This window comes from Aedes albopictus, chromosome 3, assembly GCF_035046485.1.
Source record: "Aedes albopictus strain Foshan chromosome 3, AalbF5, whole genome shotgun sequence".
NCBI classification, from domain to species: domain Eukaryota; kingdom Metazoa; phylum Arthropoda; class Insecta; order Diptera; family Culicidae; genus Aedes; species Aedes albopictus.
The window spans coordinates 79,559,597-79,580,385 of NC_085138.1; the positions used below are offsets into that span (position 1 = coordinate 79,559,597).

Here is a 20,789-nt window from a genome sequence, read left to right on the forward strand (position 1 = left end):
ATGGATATTAGAGTGGGTCATCGTTTATATGGAAAAATGAAAAATTCAATGGTATCCCATCAGATCAAAGCTTTTTTGATCCCATTTCAGGACCCAAATTAGTGTGCAAAATTTGGGCACGATTGGTTATGTCTACGTTTTGCGCATCGTGTTTGAAGTTTGTATGGGGTTTTACATGGGAAAACACACTTCTTTGCATTTCTCTCATAACAAGCTCGAATACATGTTTCTAAAACCGTGTAACCGATAAAGTGAAAACATGGCCTAGGGTGTCCTGAAAAACTTTTTCGAAGACCCCGAAGTGATCTGATGCTTATGAAAAAAAGTTATAGCGTTGGCATTGCTTGGCGAAACAGCATGATTTTGTTGCTATTGTTATTCCTTTGCATGTTAAAACATAAACACATGCATGCGGTTCGTTGGTTATAACTATTTTCACAATCATCGGATCGCTTTGCGGTCTTCAACAAAGTTTTTCAGAACAACCTAGGCTATCATTTTACAGTATCGGTTAAAAAGTTTCAGATAAACTTTTTCAACTTATGGCTAAAATGCAAAAAAGTATGTTTTCCCATACAAAATCCCATACAAATTTCAATTACAATGCGCAAAGTGTAGACGCAACTGATCGTGCTCAAATTTTGCACAGATACTCAGGACCCGAAACGGAACCAAAAAAGCTTTGATCTGAGAAAACGGTTCCGATGACCCACACTACTGGATATGGAGCATATATGAATACGGAACAAATCTTACATATTGCCGTTTTTCGTTGAGAAAATGTGAATTAATTAAAAGGTGACCCATCTTGCCCCGCACTATTTTGACGACGCAAAATCGGTCACTTTTTAAAACTACTTGTTTAACATCATATTTTGTATTTAAAGAACTTTTTATTGACATTTAGCATAGCTAACTAGTGTATTAAAGAGTAGAGGACGAACACAAACCCATACGATTTGTATTTACAAAGTTATGAAGATCCATCCTTAGGCGACCCATCTTGCCCCACCCCACCCTATGCAACTCGTTGCAAAACTCGATTTTTACAGCACTCGTCATATTTATCCAACTCGGCAAGCCCCTCGTTGGATAAATGAACGACTCGCGCTGTAAAAATCATCATTTTGCAACTCGTTGCATAAATAACTATTGCGTGACGTAATTTGTGTATCACCACCCCATATAACATATTTGGAACTAATATGAACATGTCTATAAAAAATAGCAATACAAAAAACTTACGTCCCACGCTAACAATGGCAATTGATACAAAAATGACTGCTTTCTACATGTTTAAAAATACATACTTCCCTTATATTAGCGTAATGACCAATTTTGATACAAAATGCAGTCAATATTAGCGCATAGTATCAACTTGTAGCATTATTTATGATACTTTTTATTATTTGGGACTTCAAGGCATGCTTCTGTTATGAAATATGATGGTATTCTATGGAAACCCTGATTTTTTAGGGGTTATGCCCTTTAAAAGGGCGTAACTCAAAATTTCGTCTAAAGATTTTTCTTTAATTTGTGTAGAGGTGTAGGAGTGATAAAGAAAGAGAATGGCGTTTCAGCTTTTGATGGTAGGGTGGGGCGGGGCAAGATGGGTCACTTAAGGATGGATCACCATAACTTTGTAAATACAAATTGTATTGGTTTGTATTCATCCGCTACTCTTTAGTACACTAGTTAGCTATTCTAAAAGTCGATAAAAAGTTCATTAAATACAAAATATGATGTTAAACAAGCAATTTTAAAAAGTGATCGATTTTGCGCCGTGAAAAAAGTGCGGGGCAAGATGGGTCACCTTTCAAGTAATTCACATTTTCTCAACGAAAAACGTCAAAATATAAGATTTGTTCCGCATTCATATATGCTCCATATCCATACTGAGTAAACAAGAGCTACTAGTAAACATTTTATAAATTTATTTGGAATATAAAAAAAAAACTTTACGATTTGAGTGGTCCTAAGGCGAATTGAAATTCAATGTTTTCACTAAAAAATTATCATAATTTTATGTTATAATTTTGTGCGTTCATTCCGCTTGATTGAAGTCATTTATGAGTTAGTCTTGTAATAAAAAATAAATAACTTTTGAATGCTCCAAAAATACGTTCAAAATTGAAGGTGACCCATCTGCCCCGCGGCCGTTTATATGGAGATTATATGGAATGTATCGCATAAGAAAAATGGCTTAAAAACATTCTATTTTTTATTTCCAATGAGAGTGAATAATTTTTCAATCAATGCCCAAAACTTTTGTATATTCATGCTGGTCAGCTAATTATTAACATAATCAAAACATGAGTAATGCGCCCGAAAATGGCACTGACCCATCGTGCCCCGCGACTCATCTTGCTCCGCCCCACCCTATATTTTTTTTTTGATAATAACGGTAAATAAAGCACCGTGGGAGGGGCTTCGCGACCAACGAGCAAACACTGTCACCTGACTTGGGTTATGGAGAATTACTTCGTCGGTAGTGAGAGTGCACGTATTTTCCCCCAAGTTTCACAACTACATCCAGTGTTGGGAATACTCACTTGGGAAAACACGCAAAAACGGCTACGCTCAAAAATGTGTTCGGCCTGCACATTTTTAGTAAACATCCATGCCGCACATGACTGTGTTGGAAACACACATTTTTTTTAAATTGCTCGTACGCTCACATGAGGATGTATTTTGCAATAATTTCGACATGGCAACCTCACTGGGTTTATAAACCACCTTCAAATACCGAAAAATATTGATATTTTGCAAAAATGTGAGCGTACGAGCAATTTAAAAAAATGTGTGTTTCCAACACAGTCCTTGTGCGGCATGGGCGTTACTCAAAAATGAGAGCTTTTATTTTAGAGAGAAGTTATACTCACTTGCTTCTATCTCAGTCCAGAAGCATGCTATCAAAAAATTATGTTTGAAGGGCTTTTAGATTGTAGTTTAATCTAAAAGTTTGCCGAATAAAGTAAAGGTCGCAGACGCATACCAAAACCGTGAGAGAGCTGTGAGCACAACGTGAGTACAAATTACATGAATTTTACCCACCTCGTACTCACAGCTCTCTCACAACTTTGGTATGAGTCTGCGACTTTTACTTTATTCGGCAAACTTTTAGATTAAACTACAAACTAAAAGCCCTTCAAACATCATTTTTGATAGCATGCTTCTGGACTGAGATAGAAACAAGTGAGTATCACTCTTGCAAGTGAGTATTCCCAACACTGACTACATCTACAAAAGAGACACGCACACATTTGAACGTGATTACCACTATAGAGATGTTGATAGCGAAGTGGTGACAGCTGACAGGTAGTGAACATTTTGAGGAATTAGTGTACATAGGGTATCGCGCCACTTGGGCGGTGGCTTCTATATTCGTCTGTTTTCCACTATAACTCAGTCAATTTTGACTTGAAATGTTGTACACGGGTAGATACTCTACCTATCTCACCGCATTCCAAAAATTGTGTCAATTGATTCAAATTTGACTGACTTATAGCGGAAAACAGACGAAAACAGAAGCCACCGCCCAAGTAGCGCGATTCCCTACCTTGAAACCACAGATCTAGGGCGCCATACGGATTTCTCTATTGTTTCCTACGAACTGCAAAACCTACCGTACATATTTGTAATTATTACGTTACCGCATTCATTTTCACTTTTGCGTCATACATTTCCGCCTTTCTGTCCATCTCGGTTGTGTTACTTCCTATCTCGTTTTCTTTTTTTTTCCTCTTTTTGTCGATATTGTTTTTTTCTTCCCTTTCCCCAGCCTTTTGTGGAAAAAGAATGGCGCTTCGCTTGATTTCCAATCTATACGTGCCTCCCCGGCCGGGTATTCAGTATTTCTCCCTCGATTATTGCTACTGTTCGGTTACAACGCTCTCTCCGGTACTTCTTCTTGAGGGGCACACTTCCGGTCGCGCTGCGCCAACTCAAAATCAATAATATGCCAGTTTTTTTTTTTGTTTTGTTTTCGTTTGTATTGCTAAACCGTACTTTTGTAATCTCTAATCATTAATGCGGTTTCTGTTTTTTGTTTTGTTTTCTGATTTTTTTAACAAATGTTTTTTTTTGGCTTGTCATATCATTGATTTTACTTGTTTCGTTCGCTCTTCTAGTCATCTCTTCGTTTTAATTCTGCCGCGTTCGGTGCATGCCTTCTTTTTCGCTTTGTTTGTGTTTGTGTTTCGCTTCCGGGTTTCTGTCGTATGTGTGTATAAATATATTAATTTAGGGTTTGCATTACTCATTGTGTATTCTCCATGATCAATATTTCGATTAATGATTAGAGAGGGACTCAGAGTGTGTCTTCTCGTTTGAGACGCTACAACTTCTGGATTCGGTTGTGAGGTCCAGCGAGAAGATATCTCAGCTCCCTATTATGCGCGCGTGTGTGTGTGTGTGTGTGTGTGTGTGTGTGTGTGTGTGTGTGTGTGTGTGTGTGTGTGTGTGTGTGTGTGTGTGTGTGTGTGTGCGTTTTCTGGTGGTGTGAGTGTAGGTGCCATCCACAAATTCATAACGATTCCATTACTTGACCAATAATAAAAATTCATGGTTTTCATTAGAAATTGAATGGTTTTGTTGTAAATACCATAAGAAACTTGTGGTATGCAGAAACTTTATCCCGCACGAAGACAAATTTCGTTCGTTTGAAACAAAAATATTAATGTTTATTCGGTAAACTGATAAAATACTTATAACTAAAATAATAATTTTTAAAACTAACTCAATTACATATTGATTTCTACAATACCCATTGAAGAGCCCCCCGTTCCGCCGTCGAGAACATAAACAAAACTCTCAAGTTCCAGCTGCAGCACCAAACAAGATTTCCTCTTGCAGAAAAAGTCATGTTTCACCAAAAGTTTCCACGAAATCCCATTGATTTCGGGAGCGTATGTTATCTACATGATGTTGGCATCGAAAGTGCCACGCGAGAAATGGGTTTTCCTAGAGAAGGAAATGACTTTGAAAATTTAATTGGAAAACAAATATTTCCGTAGGGCCGACCTGCCACAAAAAAAACAAAAAAATTTACATTTGTTTCTAACATAACCTGTCAGAAGATGCATGTTTGTTTCAAAAATGGATTGAATTTGCTTCAAATGTGACGTTCGATTTGCTCCAAACAGTTTTATTTTTGTTGCCATAACAAATTGACAATTTATTCGAGTTTACCTGAAATATTTTTGATTTTACCATGCTTTTTTCTGCGTGCGCAGGCAAACAGACGTAATACTTCAAACATTGTTCGACTCCAATCATCATAGTCACGGAAGCATATTCGTCCAATGCTAAAAGGACTGAGTTTGGCCAACCATGAACATGAAGTAGGTGGCGGTAGTTGACAAACGTCAAACTCGTACAGAAACGATGCGAGCGCCACGGTCAACTATCGAAATTTTAAATAAACTATTAAATTATACGTCGTTAATTCTCTTGGGAATGCTTAAAAATATAGATTATGTTCCGGATTACAGGTTTTCCCCCAAGAATTCCTCTACGAATTTCATAAGAGACTCGGAGTTTTTTTTTTCATGAGTTACCCTGAGGATTTATTTACAAATTACATTAGAGTTGACTCCATAAATTTCTTTTGTTTTTTTCCTAAAAGACTGCGTGAGGAACTTCTTCCGAAATTGAACATAAATCCTTCCAAATCACCCAATGTAATGATTTGTTAAAAAATTCTTCCTAAACACTAAATGTTTTCAAAGAGGATTTTCGAAAAGCTGACGGGCTTGGGGGTCTAGTGGTTACCGCTTCTGATTCGGATGCTGAAGGTCCTGGGTTCAATCCCTGGCCCGTCCCTTTCCGCCTACTTTGTATCTTTCTATCTGCTTTCTCTTCTCTACATATACAATTCATATATATTCATTAATTCATAGCCATAGCCATTGGCCGGTGCCGGTATTGAACCAAAATGTATGAGCTGCTTAAATTACACTTTGTAGTGGAGTGTCCCCGTCCCTTATTCAGTTGGATCTCAGTGCAATTCGTACCAGTTCAGATCAATCACGGAGGAGCAGCTATTGACATGCACAGTCAGTCTAAGCTAAGCTAAGCAAAGAAGATTTTCAAGATATTTTTCCAAATAGTTCTCTCGAAAAGCGTGGTTCGGCCAGAAATTGTATGAAAAATTCTTCTAACTAATCCATCAGAAATTTCCTGAATTCCATTTCGAAATGTTACTAGGACTGGAACAATTCTTTCAATGTGTTTTCGAATTTATTCTAGAATTTTTCAAGAGATTACGATAAAACCTCGTATCGATATTTTATTAGAATTCCTTTAAATATTTATTTCTACAGATTTGTCCGGAAATTTAAAGAGAAATTCCTCAGAATAACTTCTCAGGGATATCCCGGATTTCCTCCTGAAATTTATTCAACAAATATTGCTCCGCAAGATGTTCCTTAAATTTAATTTTAGCGATTTATCCAGGCAATTCTCTGAAAATCCTAACTTTTAAATGTATCTACCTGTTTCTACAATGTTTCTCACAGAGGCTCGTAACATTGGCCCCAGTGGTGCCTCGTAACCTCACTTTTTACCTGTTCTACGATCAAAAAATCAGTAATTCCGGCAAATTTATGAACAAAACGGAGCGGAAACAACCAGAATCATCATTTTACACTACCCGTCATAAGTATAGACTCACAAAAAGTATTGCAACAATATTGAATCACACTGACACACCTCGATATCTCTGAAACCAGAACACCTACAAAAATGCCGCCTTCGGAAAAGTTGTTGCTTTTGGGCTCCTGAATAACTTTGGTGAAGACAGCATCTTTATAAGTCCTCAGGTTTTGGATATATCGAGCTGAGTCAGGGTGATGCAATATTGTTGCAATACTTTCTGTGAGTCTATACTTATGACGGGTAGTGTATGTCATTGTACACCGATTAGAAACTCAATAGTTCATAAACAATCGAAATGTATACTTGTGGAACAGGTAGATTTGAGGTTAGAGAATCGCCACTGATTGGCCCACAGCAGTGAAGAGAATTGTCAGACAAAAGAGGCACAAAACAAGCAACAAAGAAGGAGCGACGATTACTCTTTATCCCTACTGGTAACAGATAATGACATGATCTCGAAATTTTTTGTTGCAGACAAAATGGAAGCTGAATTTGTTGCGTACTTTTCAATTCGTGAATAATCAATTATTACTAACCCAAAGTCGAAACTGTTTGATGATAGAGCTTCACCAGAGTTGCAGTGTTTACCGACTCGAAGTTACCGTTCGAAAATCGCAATGCAAGGCTTAAAAATCTCTAAACTCTTGGTGTACGATGTTTATCCTATTATTTTCAACTTGGAACAAACTTATGTCGCATTGGGTGGATTGTCGCAACACATACAGGTTGCGACATTGTCATTATTGTTGCGCGATGGTTGAATTTTGATTCACTGGTCCACAGAATAGGCCAAATTTGTCCCAGACGAACGTATTGCTGCAACACTAATCATTAGTACAAGGCAAAAATGCTGTGTAAAATTGTTGATAGTACATCGCTTCCAAATTATTGCGGATACAGGTATTATGCTTATTCAGGGATTTGCTCAGATATTGCAAACAATTTTCCCAAAGACACTCATCATAAAACTTTCGAATTTAATCCTGAAATTCCTCCAGAGGATTCTCAATAAGTTCTTTTTAGGATTTTAAATTTCTCCAAAAATTTTCATCGGAATTGCTCTACAAATGTTCTCAAAGATGTTCGAAAATTAGTGAGCAAACAACTTCCGAATAATTGCTCCGGGACCTTTCCGCATTTCTTTTATATTTCTTCAGGAGGAATTCCTCGTGAGGTTACTTCAGAAGACTTTTTAGGGTCGCCTCTGCCATTCATTTAGATATTGTACCAGAACTTTCTTCTGATATTGTTCAATTTAATCTCTTGGAGCTAGTCGTGCCGAAATGAGTCATTTTTTTTTCAATATATTTCCCTCGTGATTTCTTTATGTGGAAATTGGACGGAAAAGTTCGTCAAAAATTATCATAAGATTCCTTGTGGATTGCTTCTTGAAAACCCTCCAGGGATGATTTCTTCAGGGGGTTTCTAATTAGAATTTATTCAATAATTTATCCAGGTATTTCACTAAACAAATGCAAAATACTTAATTTTACTAGAAAATGACAGAAAAGCTGTTGGCGCCCATTTTTATGTGCTCTTAGCAATTACAAGTATTTGGATCGCTGAACAGGAAAAGTGAGGTTACGAGACGCCACTGATTTGTATTTAATTATTTTAGTTTTTTTCTGTTTTTTATGTAAATTTTTCGAAAAACTCAAGAATTAGTACACGATTTTATTTTTTTAAATAATTCCTTAGAGATTTTAGATGAATTCTTTAGTTTTTTTGATTCTCTAACAAATTCTCAAGAAAATTACTATAAATGTTCCACAGGAATACCTTTCGAGATTTCTCGTAGAAATGTTCTAAGAATTTAGATTTAAGAGAGAGTTTAAGGTTAAGGTAAGTTTATCTGGAGATCCTTACTAAGAACTTTTCTCGAAGTTATCTCAGAGATTTCTTAAAAATCTCGAGAAATTATAGGAATTCCCGAAAAAAAGGTAACATGGAAGATAAATTCGTCGGAGATTTTATGGAGTAGCATCTGAAGGAATTCTATATGACATATTCTACCGTAACATTTAGTTTTCATTGGAAAAGTATGTTCAAGTGGGAATTAGTAGCGTCACGTTACAACGTGATTCTACAACATTCTCCAAAATATCAATCCCCAGAATTCCATTCCCCAGAATGTACCATTTCCCAGAAAACCATTCCCCAGAAAAGTTTAGTGAGACAAAAGAAGGGTGCATCACTAGAAAGATTGATTATCTAGGTTGTGATACTTTTCCTTCAATGTCGGTTACCCGAATGCCGTTTCCCCGAATGGGACTTTTCCCCGAAACATATATTATGCACTACGATGCACCCTTCTTTTTTAAAAACAGCTGAATAAACAATGGCAATATTGCTCCTTCTTTTCATAGGTGCTAATTCTTCCATTCCTTCATTAATACTACATTATCTATAATGACTTCCTAGCGTAAAGACGGATAACTCTTAGAACAACCTAATTTTTAGGATCAGGAACATAGTGTGGTAAAGGATCACTTCGAACAAGAATGTAATACATATATACTAGAGTGGGTCAACGTTGTATGGAGAAACTTTAAATTTGATCGTATCAACCCGGAACAAAGCTTTTTCAATCTATATTAGCGTTCAAAATAACTGTGCAAAATTTGGGCGCGATTGGTTGCGTCCCCGTATCACAGACAAACAGACATACTACTCAAATCGAAATCATAGCACGATTTAACGGTCATTTTGAAAATATAGTGTGGTTCGGACTGTGCTCGCATGTGTCATGGTGGCGCTGCTGTGCCTACATCACCTCTCAATTTTGGAGAGAAATGAACGCGACGCCGATCAGTGTTTACATAAAATGACTCAATCATGAACCTTCATTCATGTTTTATGAATGGATGACGGCACGGGGGAGTCGTCACCTGCAAAAATGTTACATCGAGCCGAGGGAAACAACACCTGCAATTGCATGCTTCGGACTGAGCATTATAGAGGGTACTAGTGAGATGCAAAACTATGTTTTTGAAGCAATTTTCTTCTAAGTAATATGTCTGTTTGTCTGTGCCCGTATTCCGCATTGCGATTGAAATTTGTATGGAAGTTAGTATGGGAAAACGTACTTTTTTGCATTTTACTCATAAGTTGAATTTTTTTGTCCAACACCATGTAACTAATGACGTTAAAGTATAACCTAGGATATGCCGAAAAACTTTGCCGAAGACCTCAAAGTGATCCGACGCTTGTGAAAAAAGCAAGGGGAATGGCATTTCCTTTGCTAACCGGAAAAATCCGCATTTATCCGTTGCTAACCGTCGTTAACCGCGTCTAACTGTGGTCTAACTGTTGCTCGGTTAGCAGCGGTTAGCGGCGGTTAGAAACGGATAAATGAGGATTTCCCGGTTAGAAAAGGAAGTGTCCAGCCCCCTGGAAAAAAGTTATTCGCCTGGTAAGTTAGGCCAAAATTTGAGATTTTATTATTGATGTTATTCCTTTACATGTTAAATGTTAAGCACCACCGGGCAATCTTTACGTTATAACTGTTTTCACAAGTGTCGGATCACTTTGCGGTCTTCGGCAAAGTTTTTCGGCATATCCTAGGCTATACTTTGCCGTCATTGGTTGGGTTGTTTTAGACGAAAAATTTCAATTTATAAGAAAAATGCAAAAAAGCACGTTTTCCCATAGTAAATTCCATACAAATTTCAATCGCAATGCGGAATACGGGGAAGCAACCAATAGCTCCCAAATTTTGTACAGTTACTTTGGACGCTAAAATGTATCGAAAGAGCTTTGTTCCGAAAAATCGACTTTGTTGACCCAGTCTAATATATGTATACCCTTTTCGGGAAAATGGGTCATTCGGGGAAAAGGCTTTCGGGGAAATGGGGTATTTGGATCGATTATCGACATGGGTTCAATACTTTATTTTAGAAAAATTACTATAAAGCGCTGAACTCACTAGGATTGTATCCTTCTTTTAAATGTATTACTAATAGCAAAATTATGTCTATATGTTTGTTATTTCTCAAGAGGAGCGCAAAATAATGAAGGGTATTTTTTGTTATTTTTGGTTGATGATGTTATGTTGCATCAACGGTTGCATAATTGTGTTACCTTTCTCCGAATGCCAGTTCTCCGAATGTTGTTTCTCCGAGCCCTAGTTCAACGGTATACACTACATTCTTGTTCGAAGAGCCACGCAATGTTCATGGTAAGGATGGATTACGTTGTCAAACGAATGAATGAAGCATAAGCTGAAAAGCCAATAGAGGTAATCAATCACGTTCAAATGTATGCGTGCCTTTTGTAGATGTAGTTGTGAAACTGCGAGGAAAATATTTGCACTCTTGCCTCGGACGTTAGTTTTATCATTATTTACCCGTTTTACCCAATTCGATTGGGTAATATGTGCATATGCAATCTGAATAGCCTTTCAATCGGCGTGCACTTTTGTGTGAGGAAAAATTTGCGCTAGTGTTCGTGTGTTGAAATGTCACTTATCTCTATTGACCAATCCAAATTCCTGTGTGGTAGTGGTTTGTATTCAGATTTCCCGTGTTAATCTATGTGTAAGAACTTTGTAAACATCTTTTGTTCTCACGTATATGGATAGGCTTGCAGTAGGTTTCGTGAGACTTTTTTGGACAACTCAATAGGAACAATATGAATAAAAAGAACGAGCAGTAATGGAAAGAAGGAGTAATATTGTCGTTCTTCCTTCAGCAGTTCTTTAAAGGTCTAAGAAGCAATACAATAACCGCCTATAAAATAAAGAAGGGCGCATTCGGAGAAATGGGCCATTCGGGGAAACGTCATTCGCGGGGATTCGGCGTTCGGGGAAAGGTAGCCGTAGCACAATCATTTTGCATGATGCGCAATAGAATATTGGTTCGAAGAAAACAAGTTTGAAAGTCAGCCTGAAAGCTCAAAGATTGACATTCTATTATTTGCTATAAATGATTAATTCTTAACAGGTTCACCTAGAAGTGAACACGTGATAGGGTGCGGGCACCGGTTTTGGCCAGTCTAAGGGAAATAGTTTTTATAAAAATAACCAATAATCCTATGAAAACTATCAATGTGTCAAATGAAAGGTTTCAATCTATACTGTATAGGAAAAATGCAGAAACCAAGCTAATACTTGATTTTTGTATTAAAAGTGGCACTGGCCAAAATAGAAGCTCTGCGTCAGTTTTGGCCATATTCTCAACTTCGATTTCTATTTTGGCCAATCACGTGTATTCTTATGGGGGTGGCCAAATTAGAAGCACCCTGGCCAAAATAGACATTTTAAGGAAAATTATTTTTTTATTGCCTTTTTTAATCAAATTCTATGGTTTTCACAGCTTTAATCATCATACTATATTAGGATCTAGTAGTAAACAATAATGTTTTGCTGGTTTAGATCGCAACAGGCTGAATAACGCACTATGGCCAAAATACCTGACTGGCCAAAACTGATGTTTCTACCCTATAACTTTTTCAGTCCTTTTAACATTAATTCGTATAAAAGAAGGCAATATACACTGTTGTAAATTTTATGGGTCTGGTGCGTTTGCAATAAGATCGTTTGGCATAAGGACATTTGGCATAAGGACGTTTGGAGTAAAGGGCACTTGGCATAAAGGTCGTTTGACGTAAAACTATTTCAGGAATTATGTACATACTTAAGGTTAAGAATAAGAATACTATTAAAATAACAATGCATAAATTTATCTCGATGCAATAAACAGACAAAGATGATTTTCTGAAAATAATTATTGCCGGAATCAAAATTACTTACCTCGATCAAGAACAGCCTATATACAAAAGAAGGAAAATTCCTCTTTCGAAAAAATATCATGTTTGTTGAAGCAAATATTTGTTTCGGTAATTGACGATCAAACGCAAACCTAAATTGCGCTGGTGGCGCTTTTCTAAAGCAGTAAATTACGAACTGTAGACTGAATTACAAATAGTACAAACGGAAGAAAAGTTCTATAAGTGCAAATTCTTATAACATTCATACAAAGTATTGACCAGAAATATGTTATTATTGCTTCCAAAGTTGAAAAGTTTTCGTTACCTAACCTCACATTTGATCTCCAATAAAAGGTCTAATATAATGCGCCACTAACATGTGTTCCTTCCTTCCACTGAAGGCCCTTCTTCAATTTATGCAAAACACCCCTTATGCCAACGACCTTATTGTGCCAAACGTCCTTTATGTCAAACGTCCTTCATACCAAATGTCCCTTACGCCAAATGTCCAATGCCAAACGTACCAGACCCAAAAGTTTAATGTTTTCTGGGTAATGGTACATTCTGGGGAATGGAATTCTGGGAAACGGTTTTCTGGGAAATGTTATAGAATCTATTTACCTACCGTAAACCGGGGTCACAATGATCAGCGGGGTGAAATTGATCATTTGGGTACCACATTCTAATTCCAAACTAGAAACTCTTAAGGGTCGTAATGATCTTAAACTTTGTATGTCATCTAGTTCTTAGATGTCTAGAGATGAGTGTAGACTTTTAATTTTTTAGATAAAAACTAGTTTTGCCTTATTTTTTTAGGAATTTGCACTTAGCATTCTCACTTAGCTGAAATCAATGCTTGTTTAGTAACGATTGCCAATAGGACTTCCCGTAAATTCTCTGTTTTAACATTTTTGTGGAGCCTTGGTTGGGAAGTTGTGTAGCTTGCTACACATCTGAAGTTTATTTTTTGATGAAATAGTCAAGTATTGTGATATAAATCACTTATTTCAAAGGAAATTGCCTACCTTTAGGCGTTTAGGGGGAGATTTAAAAATTTAATTTTGCATTTTAAGCGTCAAATTCACTAGTTGTAAGAGTTTGAATGCGTTATTCGGGTTTAGAAGAGCAACATTAAGCGGAAAAGGAAATATTCCTCTCTAACCGATGCTTAATTGTATGCTGATCAATTTCGCCCCAAAGTGGCATTTTCATTTTTTTGATTTTTGGAGTTATTTAACTTAAAGTTTAAAGTTGTTGAACTAAATTCTGTCACATGGTTTCATGGAGATCCACTGGGTACTGGTTTTACAGAAATTCTTTTGGCAATATTTGAATTGCCGCTAATGTTCTCCGCAAAAGTTGTTTTAAAGTGATCAATTTAACCCCGGATTACGGTACTGCAAATTTTACAAGGAATCCGAATATGAAAAAATATTTGAGGTTTGAAGTCGTATTTATAAGTTATAGTGGAAGGCGTCAAAACTTTGTAAGGTCGCGTTAGAATGTGTCATCATAGAATTCTTTCAGATGCACCTCCATACAATCTCCGACGATTTTACCTACCATGTTATCCTTTTTTCGGAAATTCCTATAATTTCTCAAAATTTTTCAGTATTTGTTTTAATCTGATGAGATTTTCCTCTAAAATTTTCATAAAGATTTCACGAATCCAATGTATTTAATGTATCCAACTGAAGATTTTGTCCAAAGATTTGTCTAGTCTAACTGCGAGTGTCTACTCGATTAAAAAATGAAACTCCTACATTTTTTCCAGGTTTTTGAGAATAATTCCAGGTAAGATTACAAATTTCACCATTGTCAAGAATTTCAAAATTGTCATGAATAGAATCTGCACAATATTGTTTGAAAATGGAATAAATTGTTATATGGTGAAATCTCCACGTTTTATATATTGAGTCCATCTAGTAAACTTTAGTATGGATCTAATGAATTTGTATTTTTGTTTTAGGAACGAATTTTCGGCAGAAATAATAGAGAAATTTAATCAAACTTTGGTGACCTTGGGAGGAATTCTTCTCAAACCATTAACCAACAAGGAAGAAGTGTAAATGGGAAAATTTCTAGGGAATTTATGGTGCTATCCAATGAAAATACGATCAATATTTGTGAACCATAAATAATCTATCTGAAAATCCACCGAATATTTGTTTTAACCTGTTTTAACAACCACCGAAAGTTCTGTGAAATCTGCAAAACCAAACAATTATTTCACAGAAATTTCGTAAAAAAAATCACCGAAATTTTCGGTGAATTTGACAGATCAGCATTTTCAATCTTCACAATTCGTTCGGTGAAACAAAAAAACACCGAACAGTTTACCGAAAAATCTGCTATTGAGATTTCGGTGAAATTTCACAGAATTCTGCGATTTATTCTTAGTGTGTAAAGAGTAGTAATTTGTTGAATGAAAATGAACATTTTCCTGAAAATAATTTAGAAACCTCGGGGGTAGCGATTTCCGTAGAAACGTTAACTTTTGTCCATTGATTTTCATTCTGCAAATTCGTAATAATTTCCTCTTTCTTCAAAACATTTCTTAATATTTAAGATTATTCCAAACATTTTGTCCGGAACAGAGTAATCTAAAAATTTCGTTCGTAAAAAAATCCTGAGGGATCAAACCAAAAGGCCTCAGAGGTTCCACTAAGAATGTCGTTAGCAAATCTCCAGAAACTTTGATGATTTTGTTCACTTCTTTTGAAATATTGTTTTAGTGAAAATTCTTTTGATACAAAATAATCCACACTTTAGAAAATGATTCTACAATCGTCAAATATCTCAGCAAATAGCACGACAAATTTTCCAAGATATTTTTTTTTAGAAATAAAGACCATGCGGTTATAAGGAGTTGAAGCTCTTTCGAGAAACTTGTTCATGTAATTCTTCAGAAAGTCCACAAGCAATACAGTCAGAATTTCCTCCAAGACTCAAAATGTTCCATTTACAATACCTACACCCAAGCAAAGGAGATAACAATGGAATAATGTGATTTTTTGTTGTATTTTTTTTTTCTCAAACTCCTACCATATGTTTATAGTACCGTTATGCCTTCATGGGTAGCATGTGTTGAGGTGTATGTGAGAAGTTTCCTGTCTGTATGCATGAGTTTCGTTATGATCAGTTCTTTGCTGCATGGTTGGTTGGTATTTTTTTGTTATTTCTTTAAATTAGCGGTAATTTTTACTAATCCAGTCACTTTGTTTCGTTCGCCAGCCCCCTACTCTACACGTCATCATCGTGTCTCGGTGATTGTTGTGACGCGATCGCGGCAGGCAAACTCTCAGACTTGTTACTGCTGCATATGTGTGTATAGCTGTGTTTTGTGTATTGAAATGTGTGTCCTACAAAGAATCACTGGGAATAAAAAGAGTTTTTTTTTCAGTTTTTGGCTCGACTTGGTTTTGTTCTTTCCTTTTTCTTCTGTTTCTGTGGTTGATGCAGTTGGTTGAATAACAAACCTAACGAAAACAGAAAGGATCCTTTTCCGCTCTGATGATTGCACCTTTTGAAGGGATTTTCTCAGTTAGGTTTACCGTACTTGGTATTTGCTAGTTCATTTTTTTTGTTTGCTATTAGCATTTTCCTTTATTTACTTATCAATTGTTCTTACTTAGTTGCTTGTTTTTGTTTACTTAGCTTACCTCCTATTGTTTAGTTATTAATTTAATTAATTTACTCTCCACTCTGATCATCAGCTGTATTAATCTAATTACTTACTGTTTCGCACTTCCCATCTATCTTTTCCATTCTACGTTTCACCTTACGTAAACGTATTGTTGTCTCATTCTTCTAGTTATTTTCATTAGTTCTATCAGTTATTATGTACAGGTGAAATGATTCTGTCATTTCCGTTTTTCAGTTTTTGTGTTTCAGTTTGTTCTGCTTTAATTTAGTTTGTTTTAAATAATAATTTAATAAATTATTATTGGTCTTAAATTTGTGTTCCGGTCTTATGTTTTTAGTTGAAATATCTCAGATTTGTCATCAAAAAAACCGATGTGATTTAGTATCCAGCTTTGATGTCAGTTTTTTTGTTTTTTTTTCTTCTTTAAGAAAACTAAAATTATCTATATTCAGTTGGTGTGTTTGTGTCCGTGCCTTGCTTCGGTAGCTACCTCCGTTTGTCTAATTAAAATAGTCTGTTTCTGTATTTTTTTTTCTCATAGTGGTTCGCTTCGGCTAAACGAGATTTTGTCACATCTTCTTGGATGTGTCGTGAAATGATGGGCGCTCCTCTAGTACTTTGAATGTTAGGATGATACGCGATTCGTTAAACAAAAGAACGATTGTGAAATGTTCGATGAAGTGATTAGTTCTACGACACGAGAGTAAAATTTGTTTAGTGTGTAATACAGTAAGTGGTGTGTGTGTAAACTGGAAATGAGTTTGATTACGTTCTATTCAATGTATGTGTAATGTGTATAAATAATTGTCTAGGTTTCGGTTTGTATAAAAATGAAACACTTTTGGGGTTTACCAAACAAACGGTACTGAATGTGATAGAAAGTAAGATTGTAGCGCAAGCAAACGTTGTAATCAGTTGCTGAATTCCGATCTCTGCTGAAAAATTACCGTACAGTCATGCTTCCTTTTTTGATTTAAAATTCTTATAAATACATACACACCTACTAAAGTGAACTCAATGGTATCTCGGTAAAATTAGACTAAAGTTGAGTGAGATACAGCCATCAACAATGCTCTTTAGTAATGGTAAAGTGTTTGGCAAATTTGAATTGGATAGGCTTCTTCAATCTTTAGTAATGGTAAAGTGTTTGGCAAATTTAAATTGGATAGGCTTCTTAAATTTGGCAACACTGACGTGGAAACATATGTAACATTATTAGTAACCCTGGAAATCAACCAATTGACTTTTGCTTAGAAAGTTAACCTCGATTTCCTCCCTGCGAGAGAAAAGAACGGCAACGAATGGGAATCGAAACAAACCACAGGAAGCTGTCAAATGAAAATTCATGTAAGAAATCAAAAAAAAAAATATCAGCATATTTTGGTGATGCATCTCTGAGTAGAAGTTGTTGAGAGTCGACCCCGCTGTGTTGTCAAAAATTTTCAGGTTCAGTGAACTCAATGTTCATCGGTGCACTCGTCTATAGCAAAACAGGTTCATTCAAAGCACAGTAGATTTTACTTTCTTGCAGGATTGGACTGCGATTTACCTTTTCGAAGTTATGGCTTCCAGCCTCTAACGATGAAAATGGATTAAAATATAAAATACATATCCACATACACATACATGTTTAATGTGAGCCACAACTAGTTAGGAATAGGTGCTAAAAATCACAAATATTAACTAATTGTTCCGTGAAATAATTAAATACCGTATTACCCCACTTAACCGACAATTGTGCTCATTCTACGAGTAAAATGACGTGACGCAGCTAGACTCATCGAGGTGAGAAATCTCGACTCGAATGAGGTGACTCTTCGGGTAAATCAAATGAAGAGTGACCTCATTCAAGTCGAGGTTCCTCACTTCGATATGCGAGTCGAGCTGCATCACGTCACTCAACTCGTAGATTGAGCACAAATTATTGCTGGTTCATCTCTGCCCGGGCAATGTTTACATTTTACTTTTATCAATGGACTTATCCATAGATGAACCTGATTCACTCGGTCCGAGAATTTTGACACTAGAGCAGAACCGTTTCCAATAAGAATTGGTAGATTCTGAATGGAAATGCCCCGCTCTAGTATCAAAATGCTCGGACACTAATGCCGAGCGACCGAAAGTTCACGGGATGTTCACCGGATCTCGCTGGAAGCAAGATGTGAGGTGCGGTTTTAGTAAACACGACCCGCAGCCCGCAGTTATCGTTTCACATCTTGCTGTTAGTTGGCGTGTGACGTCATCGTGGACAAGTTCATAGGCATTGCGAGAATTCTTCCACAATAACATATAATATACCAAATGAGCATAAGTTATTGGTGACCGCACACTTCGTAGTTGCTACTCCGTGATTAACCAGAGCTAGCAGAATTGCACAGAGAACCAATAGATAGGGCTTGGGATTAGTACACCATCCTCAATGTACACGTTCCGAGAAGATTTTTTCATTATTTCTCGACGATGAAAAAAATATTGTATGGAGTTTTCATTTACGCGGCAACGTAAATAGAAACCGCGCACAAAAAGACCTGACTGTACACGAAAAAAATAACAAATATAAAAAAAAAACAAATCGAACGCTTCTGCGTAAATTATATATTAGAACATTTTCAGTTTTTGCTAAATTCTAAAATATTCCACGGAAAAACAGATTTTTCAACTATTTTGCCTATCTCAAGTACGTTAAATAACAAAGTTCAATTCATATTTGCAAACAACTCCCCATATTTACAATATAGTCCCGTTGATCGATACATCTCACTAGCGCCTAGAAAGTAAAGAGAATAAAGGACACCACAATCCACCCGCACCACAATCGCACACGCACAAACCGCGCAACACACCAGGAGGGGGACGTCCATAAACCACGCGGTACCGTCTGAAAAGGCCACATGGTTCATAGACACAACCCGCCCTTACTAATCGTACTTGACACCCTTCCCGCATGGCCGCCGCCACACCGACCGTCAGTGGATAATGACCGGACTAGGCTGAACACACACACCAACCATCGGCGATTCGTCCCGTTCGTTGGAAGCTGCTACAGCGGCCGCCGCCGCCGCAGCCGCAGCAGCCCGTCCCAAACCCTTCGAGCTAGCGCTACTACTACTACTGCTGCTGCCCCCACCGCCCCCGACAATGGTTCCAATACCACCACCACCTCCACCGCCCAACATTGCCAGTCCGGTGCTGCCGGTGGTCGTTCCTCCGGTGACTAGTGAACTTGGACCAGCGATTCCACTATTGCTGCTGCCTCCGATGGGACCGACAAATGGGACCAATCCCAACATTCCACCGTGGCTAGCCCCACCGGGGACACTCGTGTGGCCACCGCCCATCAGCAGAGATGCAGCATCACCGGTCATCGAGAACGGCGCATAGCTGGACACGCTGTGCGATAGGAGACTCCTACTGCCGCCATTGCCACCACCGACGCCTACTATGCTGTTAGCACTACTGCTACTGCTGGTACCACCGGCGGCACCTACTACGACCGGATGACTCGTAAAGCTACCGGACATGAGACCGCCGGCCGAGGTTGCGGATGAGTTTGGATCAGAGCCACCGTGAGTCAGCCCCCCCAGGTCGATTGGCAGTGAGGCGGGGGCGTAGCTTTTGTGACTAAGTAGCGGATGTTGCTGCTGCTGTTGTTGATGGTGCTGCTGTTGCAGGTACCGATTCCGGTGGTAGTGGGTAGGATTCGATGAAGTGGCGCTGCTGTTGTTGAGGATCGCATGAGGTGGATCGCAATCCATTGCCAGCGGGTGGTTGTTGCTGATGTTGCTATTATTGGTGATGTTATTACTAATGTTGCTGCTACTATTACTACTATTGTTGCTACTGCTGATGGTGGTTGTGGATGGCCCGGAACTGGAGTTGTTGCTGTTGAGACCGACTGCTGCCGCTGCCTGCGACAGCAACAGCATGCTGGTGCTCTGCGATTGCGACTGTGACGACGACGCGGATGATGAAGGGTGAAGTTGCTGCTGCTGCTGAGACTGGTGGTGCACCGATTGAGGTTGATGTTGTAACGAAGATAGACCTGGTCGTGGGAAAGAAGTGGAAACTTGGAATTAGTGACTGGATTTTAATCACATAGCGAAACATCAAGTACACTCGGTTCAGAAGATTACACCAAAAAGCAAAGCGATATAGCATGCATTGAATCTTCAGTCTTGTATCACTAGAAGAAATTATTTCTCGGTTCAGAAGACCAAACTTAAAGCTTAGCTTAACTTAATCCAATCACACGACACGACACGACGCGGAACAGGACATAACACGTTCTGTTCTTGGTTTTTGTAAGAACAAAAAGGTGTTATGTCCTGTTCCGCGTCGTGTTGTGTGATTGTGATATAGTTCTTACGTTGCACTAATCTCAAAAATATGAGTAGCTTAACTTATTAGACTGACTGTGCATGTCAATGGATGCACTTCCGTGATTGATCTGAACTGGTATGAATTGCACTGAGAATCAACTGATTAAGGGGCTGGGACACTCCACTTATTCTCAAAGTGCAATTTAAGCAGCTCATGCCTACATTTTGGATCAATCCTTACCAGGCCTTACAGTCAGTTGGGAAGAGAAAGGAATATTAGAGAGTGATGGTTGTTGCTACTAGAGAGCGGGAGCACTCTGCGACCCCACTACCAGAACGGATGGGGTTTTTGTTAGTAGTGCTCTGCAAAGTGATCCTTAACCAAATGCAGGAGAAGATTGACGAAACTCTCTGCCGGCAGCAAGCAGGATTCCGTTCCAGACAATTCGGTGTGGATCCGG

General features: G+C 37.8%; 2 protein-coding genes across 4 annotated transcripts in view; both read right to left on the reverse strand.

The window, feature by feature from the left end:
• Positions 1 to 1,318: 1,318 nt before the first annotated feature.
• Positions 1,319 to 20,789, reverse strand: part of LOC134289966 (uncharacterized) — a 269,170-nt gene continuing 249,699 nt past the window's right edge. Inside the window, exon 2 of the mRNA XM_062856828.1 lies at positions 1,319 to 1,813. The gene's annotated coding sequence lies outside the window, so the exon portion shown is untranslated. The remainder of the gene's footprint in view (positions 1,814 to 20,789) is intronic.
• LOC109413710 (dual specificity tyrosine-phosphorylation-regulated kinase 1B) overlaps positions 3,635 to 20,789 on the reverse strand; it is a 295,072-nt gene continuing 277,917 nt past the window's right edge. For all 3 annotated transcript variants that reach the window (XM_029880297.2, XM_029880299.2, XM_029880300.2), the window contains one exon: positions 3,635 to 20,051. In XM_029880297.2, coding sequence (XP_029736157.2) covers positions 18,976 to 20,051 — 1,076 coding nt within the window. In that variant the 3' untranslated portion in view covers positions 3,635 to 18,975. The remainder of the gene's footprint in view (positions 20,052 to 20,789) is intronic.